General features: G+C 43.8%; 1 protein-coding gene across 2 annotated transcripts in view; it reads right to left on the bottom strand.

Annotated features, from left to right (window-relative positions):
* LOC106522612 (absent in melanoma 1 protein) overlaps window positions 1-10,143 on the bottom strand; it is a 53,128-nt gene that overhangs the window by 35,993 nt on the left and 6,992 nt on the right. The window contains exons 1-7 of one of the 2 annotated variants that reach the window (XM_014015684.1): window positions 9,605-9,721; window positions 9,358-9,430; window positions 7,760-9,093; window positions 4,132-7,447; window positions 3,770-3,934; window positions 1,527-1,565; window positions 714-832 (exon numbers count right to left, since the gene is read on the bottom strand). In XM_014015684.1, coding sequence (XP_013871138.1) covers window positions 714-832; window positions 1,527-1,565; window positions 3,770-3,934; window positions 4,132-7,447; window positions 7,760-9,093; window positions 9,358-9,405 — 5,021 coding nt within the window. In that variant the 5' untranslated portion in view covers window positions 9,406-9,430; window positions 9,605-9,721. Of the gene's footprint in view, window positions 1-713; window positions 833-1,526; window positions 1,566-3,769; window positions 3,935-4,131; window positions 7,448-7,759; window positions 9,094-9,357; window positions 9,431-9,604; window positions 9,722-10,143 lie in introns of those variants that run through there. The other variant, XM_014015685.1, reaches the window with a different exon arrangement.

Raw genomic sequence — 10,143 nt, 5'->3', positions numbered from 1 at the left:
ATATAACATTTTAGACACATTCTAGACAGTTTATCAGCTAAAAAAAGTTAATTTTGGGGTAAGTTACCCTTTAATGACAATTGGACATTTATGATGAAGATTACAGAGTGAAGGAACTAAAAACTAAAGTCTAGTCATTTTTTTTTTTGGGGGGGGGGGGAGTATTATGGCTAAATCAAATAGTTTGAGCTTTATATCATTATATATCATGACACCAAAAAATGGTACAAAAGATTTAAAAACACTGAATCCCTCCAAGATAAGCAAGTGGATTGTAATTGGACGGAACAAACAAGGTTCTTAAACCGGGCTTTTATCCCATCCTCCAGGTGGCTAATTACCCAAAAATCAATCCTGATGCTAATTTGGACCACCTCGCTTTCACAGCACAAAGTCACATCTGAATTCAGAGTGGATAGCTGGAAGCTGGTCTAAATCCACCCACAGCCCTCAGGACACAGGCCACAAGGGTATATTTTTAGTTTTTACACTCTTACTGTAAACAGAATAAGCTCCTAAAGGAAATCGTGCACAAAAGGGCGAGGGAAGGAAGAAGATGGGACTCTAAATTGTGACATTTCACAAAATTAATCCTGTGAGAAGCCCTAACAGCCGACCTTAGCCTCCCAAAGACACTTGACATTAATTAGAACCATCTATCACAACACATTTTCATGTGAAATTTCCATTTTTTTAAAATATATATTACTTACCATCCTCTCACAACCTTTACAGATATGAGAGGCGAGAGCTCCAGAGACGAAGCGTCTGCTACATCACCATAAATCTCATGTGCTTGGCCACTGAACTGAGCTTTTTCAAACAGCACCATCTGCATAGAGATATAAAGGGCAGCGTGGGGAGAAAAAAACCAACACATTATACGAAATAAAAGCATCAATCACTAAAGCTATCATTTTAAACCAGGATTCACTGAATGCTGAGAACATCCCAATAACAAGACGCTTTGCTTTGTCTGCATTCGCCGATGAAGCACAAAAAAACAGCTCATACAGGCACACAATTATGAGACTCCACAGAGAGCAATGTTCACGTAATGAGTCACTGCAGTCTAAAAGATACATTTTATAGTTGAAAAGAATATTGAAAACTTGTGTGAAAACACAAAAATACCTATTTTCCTATCAGTCATGTTGAAAGCCCTCCTTAACAAATCTAAAAGCAACTTTAAATCACTCATTTTAACATAATAGACCTTAATTAGAGCTAAAGCACAAGGTAGACTGAGTTCATAATTAACTTTTAATTAGGCAAAAAATAATTTCACTGAACACTGGGGGAATATTTTGTTGCAACYATGATAATAATAATGAAAAACCTTAGCACTGTGTTAGCAGCACTAAATTCCATGATTGTAATCATACCCAGCTGAGAATTTAGACTAGTTTACCCCCAAGAACACCATATGAAAAGCAGATGTCTTCACAAAACAAAGAGCTGTCTGTTTCAGATTCCTCTCTCCATCTTGTTTCCATTCAGAACGGRCAAAGTCGTGACTACTGTACCTTTCCAGGGCGCTTGTGAAATCCCTTGACGGTTCTTATCTGGAATGGGAAAAGCACATTATAAAGATTGTGACAAGTACAGCCGGAGCCCAGCTAACTTCTATAAAAAAAAAAAAAAGAAAAGAAAAAGTGCAACACGTTGATTAGTTTGTGCACCGGCTCTGTGCCTGCAGATTATCTCGACCAGTGGGTGTTTRGGAAGTACCCAGCTCTGGTTTCGTGCTGAAACACTGCGAACAGGCCGAATACARCATGAGCTCCTAAAACCCTCTAAAGCTAATTGCAAGTTTGGGTGCTCTAAATGGTGTTTCCCAAAGTTGGGGTCGGGACCCAAAGTGGGGTCCCGAAACATCAAGGTGGGGTCCTGAAAAGATTTTCTGAATTAATTACATTTTTGCCTTAGTTGCTACAAAGGAGTGAGGTTAGTRTATTTAAAATGTATAAATGTAGTATAAAAAATATTATTACTATGCCCATGTTTAGTTGACCTGATACAAATGTTTATCATCCAAAAATAGTTGGGGGCACAGGTCTCTGCTACTGTTATTTTGTGGGTGACAAAAGCTGAAAAGTTTGGGAACCACTGCACTTTGGTTCCCAAAGTTGGGCTTGGGACCCAATTATGGGTCATGAAGCACCTTGGATAATCTCCAGAAATCAATTTAAAGTGTAATAAAATAATTGCTGATGTAATATTTTCCCTATAATTATTACAAAACAAAAATAAAAATAAGTATTCATATTTCTGTACAAGCCATTTAGATTCTCACAAAGCCTATGCTTTTTTGGGTTATGAACAAAGTTTTTGTACTCAGACCAGTAATATTTGGGGTCACAAGTTTTCATCATGGATATTTTGTGGGTCAGAAGATAAAAAGTTTGGGAACCACTGCTCTAAATGGTGTTTGAATCATGGAGATAAAGCAGCTCTGTCAACCAGAAACACTGTCACAGATGGTAATCTTTGATTTAATTTAATATCTTTTGTGGAGAGAAGTTTGGGAGTCAGTACTCATTCTTCTTTACTGCATGGATTTGCTTCTAAATGTGCAAAAGTAAAGTTTTGGCTACAGCTAAACAGAGTTCAGGAATCGCAAACTACGTCTATTTCATCACAAACAAATGCACTGAATAAAAAACTTTGTGGGTTCATTGGGAGTCCTTGTAATTAAAACCCAATTACACCGACCTTTCTTGCAGATAGCGGAAGGAACGAAGCAGAAAAATAATGTTCCATGTAAATTTAATCAACCATTTTGCATTTGAGCTTAAGAAATGTTATGTTAAATAAGTCCCAGTTGCCCCCCAAAAAAAGCTTTTATTGCTGCATTCAATTTACTTTACGAGGTTGAACATTCAACTTATCAATGTTTCAGTTGCAGGATGGAAAACCAACGCAATATGCTAATTGCAGGGGTGGAGCCAGAGGGGTGRCCGGGGTGGCAAGTGCCCCTTCTGTATGCTAAGCTGCATGTCAACCTGCCGGATCGCCTCTACCATCCATATTTTCAACAAACATATTTTGAATTGACATTTTAAAAGCCATCTTCATCAGCGTTAGCGGCTGCTTTTGTCGCAGGATGATGACATCACAACAAAAGTAGCACGCCAAAAGCAAAGGGTGCATTTCATTCCGAAATACTTAAACGTGAGCCTTATTTTTTTAGCTGTAACATTTAAGATTTAATTTTATATACATATTCAGATTTAGGGACATATTTAAATTAGCAAAATGTAAGAACAATGAGCTGAATAATAATAAAATGTGCTTGCGACATTTTTAAACATTTAATTATACACTTGGCGCCCCAAATATTACAGTGTTGTTTGACCAACTTTAAAAGGCAACAATGGACCTGTGTGAAAAAAAAATATATAGACTTTTAGATCATGCACATGATCAAACAGTATAATAAAAAAAACTGGTGAAAATTGTTCAACATTGGATGAAATGACACAGCATGGTTCTAAAACATCATCAAAATCATTTATTCATCCAACCAAAAGGAGTACAAGACAACAGTCATGTGAACACATAGGGTTAATGTGAACAGAGGTGTACTATAGAGAACCAAATGTGTTAGAATTCCCATGAAAATGTCCACGTGCCGCTGTTCCAAGCAAAATTAAAGATAATAACAGTCTTTTAGCTCCTCGTGCCAAAGTCAAAGTCAATACTTACAGCTCAACTTGTAAACTCTAAGTGCTCCAGGACATGAATGTAATGTTTAAAACACACTTACATGTTCTTTGAATGTGTTGTCTGGCTGAGTCAAAGGCTGCTTGTGCTCAGGAAGTGTAGCGTGTGTGGTTGGAGGAATCCCAGGAAAACGCGGAGCTGCAGAGTTTCGTTTCAAGGCTTCGTCTGCTTTAGCTTTTGTAGCTGAACAGGTCATTTTTGCTGTTAGCTGAAGGCGTAAACAGAAAAAAAAACAACAGGAAAAATGCATATTTGTTAATAAAATGCTTTGTGAATAGCTTATTGTTTAAATGTCATCACACACCAATTGTTTCGTGTTTTAAAGGTTATAACTCGGCTTTACTTCAACGTGCCTCAAATGCACAGACATTCTGATCACTCCCATGCACACAGAGTTAAACTAACCTCCGGTCTGACTTGGTCCTGTCCTCGAACGCTCTGCKCCGCTTTTGCTGGATCCGGTGGGAGGTACTTCTCTAAATAGTCCGGCAGCTTGATGTCGTTAAAAGAAGGAAGTGGAGGACCTGAGTCACTGACCGCAGTCTCTGCAGCCCGGGCTTCCTCTTCGCTCTGCTTTGCTGGTGTGTCTGTGGCTGCAGCTGTAGGGATCTGTGGGGCCGGCTGGGGTGAAAGTACAGGGCTGAGTTGTGGGGGTTTGCTGGGCAACACATTCTCTGAGCCCTCTGCCAGTGTCTGAGCTTCATTCTTCTTCCCTCTATAGCTACAGGAGGCAAGGCTGCTGAGGATAGAGCTCCTCTCCAAGCGAGACTTCACTTTTATCTCATCATCTTCCTTTACTTCCTCCCCATCCTTGATAGGATTCTTTTCCTTGAGGTGCGTGAGCGTGTCAAAGCCACCAAGCAGCATGCTCCGGTCAGCGACGCTCACCCTGGCAGGCAAGAGGCCAGCTTTYGTCTCCGTGCTCTGGAGCTTCACCAGAACGCTCGGAGTCGTGTCCAAAGCGAGCTGCGTCTTCTTTCTCAAGCCAAACGTGAACTCGTCGGGGTCAAACGGCTTCTCGTAGCGGTCCTCCCTGATGGCGGGCATCGCGAAGGCGGGCTGAGGCGGTCGAAAGTGGTTGTGCTTGCGCGGCGGGAGGGAGAACGGCGCGCAGAGATTCTTGATTCGTTCCACGAAATCGTCGTCATCGAGCTCGCCGGAAGTGTCCAGGAGGTTGCTCTCACTTCCAGARGAGGTCAGCTTGGCCTCGGAGACTTTAAGTTTGCGTTTGGGAACGTCTACGTCGAGCCAGCTGGAGGGGGAATCGTGCTGGTTTGAGAAATCAGCTTTCATTAGTTCTTTTGGCAAAGTGAGCTTTTTCATGGCTGAACGGTGCGTTGAGCCACGAATCAGCTTATTAGCCTCTGGTAAAACAGGAGCTTTGGGAGTTGGGCTTGTCTCGTCATTTGTTGATTCTTGTTTGACTGTGTGGGGCTGTGAACGCAGGGAGGTATCACCATCAGCAACAGGTGAAAGTTGAGCCACTGGCTGAGGGAGTCTTTCCTCAGCTGCCCTGTCTGTTTCCTCCCTGGTGGAGCGAGATGTGATCGTATCAGAGTGGCTCGGAGTTATTTTCTCTTTATCTTTGACTGAAGAGATATTAATACTGCTCTCTGTATTTTTTGATCCCTCGGCTGACGTGTGACTATGAGCTGGTTTTTGCATTTCTTTAAAGTTTACTCCCTCTGAGAGCGTGGATTTGACAATGGAACCATTCTGAAAACCCCCCTCCTCAGATTCTGTCCGTGTTGTTGATTTCCTGTCAGAAATATTAGGCTTTTCAGTCAATGAATCCATCTTAGCCGGCTGTGTCGTGGCTGTCTGGGCAGGTATGGGCACTGGAGTGTCATTAGTGCCTTCTGCACTCACTCCCTCATCTGGTGCAGCAGCTTTAGTAAGAGGTTTGGAGTTGAGGAACCCAGCATCATTAGCTCCATGTGCACATGAGTCATCGGGCAAACTCTCTGTTTTTTCCACAGACGGAGGTCCACGAGCTGCCATCACCGCCGACTCTCTTTCTGTTCCAGAGCTTTCTGCGGGTTGTGCTCGTGACTGAGGAGGCACATCTGTAGCTGTCTTAGGCTCTTCATCACACTCTGTGCCCCTCACAGCCTCATTAGTCTGGGTGGTGGTACAAATAGGACTTTCAGGCGTCACAGTGGCAGTCTGTGTTTGAACAGGGAGGACTGGTGATCCACTAGTCTTTGCAACAGACGGCTGACAGGGTGATTCTAATTGCTTGGTTTCTTCGACTCTGCTCTCTTCCCCCGGGCTACTTGGTCCTCCGTGTGAAGTGTCGTCCTTTGTGGCGCTTTTATCTAAAAGCTGTGTTTTTTCTTTGATTTGCGTTGTTTCCTTGCCGCCCACCAGTTTTAATTTTGTAACACCTTCAGTCTCGGTTCGACGTATTAGCTCTGCGTCCAGACTTTGAAGCTGCTGTGTTTTTTCCTCTCCCCTTTGTTTACTCTTCGATTCGATCGGCACTGATGAGTCGTCATCCAGTTTGGGGCGTCCAGCAGAGGACTCCTGCTTTGCTGCAGGAGGCTTCTCATGATGCCGCTCAGATGAGGAGGTTAATATTAGGGAGGGGGCTGAAATGTCACTGCTGCCCTTTAAAACCTTTTTGTTTTCCGGTGTAAACACGAGGCCGTGTTCCTCTATTTTTCCCTCCTGTTGGCGTACAGTATCAGCCTCCCGGTCAATAGTATCTTTTGTTCCACTGGTAATCGCTGCAGTATCAGGTTCATCTCTGTTGACAGGCGCTTCAGTTGATCCCTCCTGCTCATTTTGCATTTTATCAGTCATTTTTGTCTTAACCGAAGCTCGCAACACATGTTTGTCAGACCCTGAATCCTTTTTAAATGTCTCCTGTGGAGGCTGTGCAGCTGATGATGCAGAGAGTGTCGGAGATGCTAATGAGATTGTTTCTGGAAGTGGTTTGGAAGCAGAGGGCATCTCGTCTGTATTATCCACTTCATTTTGTTTAATAGTTTTATCTTTTTGGTCGTTTGGGCTTTTGGGACTGGCCGGTTCTTTGCCTTTCCTTCTTTTAGAGCGGGAGCCTGTTCTGTTAGGGCCTTTGGGTTGTTGGGGGGTGGTGCTGGTCAAATCTGTTAAACCAGCCGGGTCTTTGGGTTCAGTAATGTTTGGTTGTGTGACCTTTGTTTCGTTTGTTTTAGAGTCCATTAGTTGTGTCTCTGACGTGGAAAACTGCCCCCCAACAGCAGAACTACCCTGTCCGTCTGGTTTGGATCTTATCTCTGGGATTCTTTTTATAAGTTTTGGCTCTTTCTCATCCAGTTTATCCTGATCATCCAGTTCTGATGACTTTGATCCTGAAACTGCAACAGACAAGGAGGACTTTGGAGGTATTTTTGTCAGTGGTGGTATTTGCTGAGTCGGTTCTTCTGACTTTCCCGCTTCTGAAAATATCTTCACTCGCTCCTTGATTGTTATCGGCTTCTCCCCGTTCGGTGACAAGAGGTCGGGCCTCGGCTCGTCGTGACGTTCGGCTGATCTCGATCTCTGCTCCGAGGAAAAGAAGTCTGCTTTGATCCTGCCCGCCACTGTTCTGTCCGGAGAGGTGTCCGCGCTCCGCTGGGTTTGGATGGTCTTAGCGGGACCCACATCTCGCTGCTTTCGCTCAAAGAGGCTGATTTTGTCCGCAATCCGGCGAACGGCCGCTTTAGGCTCTTCGACGACCTTCTTTTGGCTGGCAAGTCTGAAAAAGATGAAACGCAGCACCGTGAATTTAATCGTTGGAAGATCTTTGCTGTCAGAGAGCAATCCTAGCAGAGCTGAACTTTGGGTTATGACTCATGCTGTCTCGTCACTGTGGAAACACCTGTGTTAATTCCACCAACACTTGTTAACTATTCTGAACACCAGGTCATGGCAGACAAAAGAAAAGGGCATGTAAAATACAAACTTTTGTTAAAAAATATCTCTTTTCCTTCTAATAAACTGGTATTAACTGTTACACTAATACAAATGCAAATAATCACACTTCAAATCAGTGTTTTCCTTAACTCACCTCATATTAGTCTCTGTTTTGGGCCTATTTTTCACTCCATCTGCAGCATTTCTTGTTGTGCTATCCAAATCCTGGTGTTCTACAGCTGGGGTCAGCTTTGGAGTAAAAGGAACATGTTTTGTAAAAAGTTTCACTTCACTCCTGGAAACCTTGATGCTCCTGCGTTTGGACTCGGGCGTCTCCGTCTTCCTCTCCACTTTGTAAAAACTGTCATCCCCTTCCATGTTTGCAGCACCGTCCGCCTGAGCGACTCCAGCAACTGAGATTGAGTTCTGGATGTCGTCCAGCTCATTGACCAAATCTGAGGAGGGACTCTTAGTTTCTCCCCCTTCAGGTAAAACCAGTAAGGTTGGGTTGGGCTTGAAGGAGGAGTCTGCAGATGCTGTTTTAAGGTGAGTGTTTGAACTCTGGCCCAGTGGACTGGCCGCTGAGTCGTCTGATGGGGAGAATACGTCTGCAGCCGGAGGATTTTCCGGCCTTTTTTCCACAGGACTTTTCCCTCCATCTCCCTGAGAGTTCTTCCTGATTCTCCTTCGGCTGGCGTTTTTCCGGCCCATGTCGTCTACCTCTGTTTGCTCTCTATCAGGCTCAGGCTCAGACTGTGAGCCTTTGTGTGGTTTTAGCGACACTCCCACCAGAGTACTGTAATAACTCTGTGAACCAGCAGGTCTTACATTTTTCTCTGCACTTGTCAGACTGCTGGTGGATAAATCGAAACCCGGTGATGACTTTGCCCTGCCTATAACCTTTAAGCTTTTTTTGACTGTCGTGCGGACAACTTCCTTTTCGGGGCAGTTGTCTAGGTCACTCAGGTTCACACTGGTCTCCTCCAGGTACACATGGAGCCTCCGGCCTGTCTGTTCCTGTCTGTGAGTCAGGGTGTGGGCCTGGTCAAAGTCCCGCGCCACTCCCTGTTTAGACGAAGCAGGCAGATGTCTCAGATGACTGACATTCCTCTGAGGACTTCCACTCGACGATGCACCGCTGTTGGTCTCCTCCCTCCCGTCGCCCTGCCCCGTTCTCAGCTTCCTCCACGGCTCAGGCCCCTCCTCTCTTGGACCTCCTCCTCCCGGCTCAGTGTTGCCGTCTCTGTGGGCAGACTGCGCGGCGTCCTCGTTTTCACAAATGCTTTTGAAGAGCGGACCAGTGTTCCCGTCCCAACAGTGTTCTTCCCCCGCGTGGGTTCTCACAAAATCCTCACCATCCCCTCCTGTCTTAGTCCAATCACCAGGTGAGGACCCATTTTCACTGGGAGACCTTCCTTTCCATGGAGAGAACCAACTGCCGATCCGGCCCAAGACTCCAGTACTCGGCTGCTCTTCGAGGCTCTCAGACTAAAGCAAATTTAAAATATAAACAAATCAGTTTCTTGATCATTTAAACACTTGCTAATGAGTTAGGAAACATGCAACTGAAAATGTTTCTATGCAGGTAGATAAAAAAAAACAAACAGGTCAACCAGGATGTTACTTGTAAGTGCCAAACTGACTGAAAAGAAGGGGTGCACAGGCTGGCGGTTCTAGGAAAATAGACATTTCTGTTGCAGCCATGCATCTCTCAGCATTAGCAAAGACATGCACCGGTGCTTATAAGCTTACCGTAGAAAATACCAAATCATTCAGACTCTTTATGTAGGTTGTGAACATGATTTTTGCTTTAGAACAAAAACTCCTACAGAGCATAAAAACAGACACAAATTCACTTCACCAATAAACAGTGGCACGTGTGCAACGTTATCTGAAAAATACAGGCTGTACCGCCTCATCAAAAAAGTAAAAGATTATTTTAAAAAAAACGACTTTTCTAAATTTAAAGCAGACTCTTGTCAGTGCAAGTTCAACTCACCCTTAATTGAAGGGAACTTTTCTCTCCTCTCTTTAAAAGCAAACAGCAGTGAAACAGTCCTGGTTAAGGTCTTCTCTAAAATGCATGATCACTTGTTGCCTCTGCTCCTCTCGGCTCCAGTTATTAAAGCATCCCCAACTATCTGAGCGCTGAGAGAAACGCGCGCGCCTCAAGTTCAGCCCCCCTCACAGAGCGCGCGCAGCCCGGACCGTGCTCAGAATGGTGCTTTCAAGTGCTGCTCGTAAACTTTTCACATCACTGTGAGTCATTAAGGGATGATTCCGCGTCAAAAACTGCAGTTTAATTTTAGATTTATCTGGAAACGGACAACTTCTAGCCTGTCAACTTTTAAAATCAGCTACAAGTTATTTAAAGAGGGAAAGAAAACATGTTAAAGAAACAATTCCTGTATTATTATCATGACTATTAAAGCCTTATAGAAAATTAATTTAACAGCTGTTCGTTTCTTTCTCTTCAGAGGCTTAAATTAGCTTCATACGTATATATATACACACACATACATACACACACATATATAT

This window comes from Austrofundulus limnaeus, unplaced genomic scaffold, assembly GCF_001266775.1.
Source record: "Austrofundulus limnaeus strain Quisiro unplaced genomic scaffold, Austrofundulus_limnaeus-1.0 Scaffold133, whole genome shotgun sequence".
In the NCBI taxonomy this organism is placed as follows: Eukaryota; Metazoa; Chordata; class Actinopteri; order Cyprinodontiformes; family Rivulidae; genus Austrofundulus; species Austrofundulus limnaeus.
This window is presented reverse-complemented; position numbering and strand designations above follow the sequence as displayed.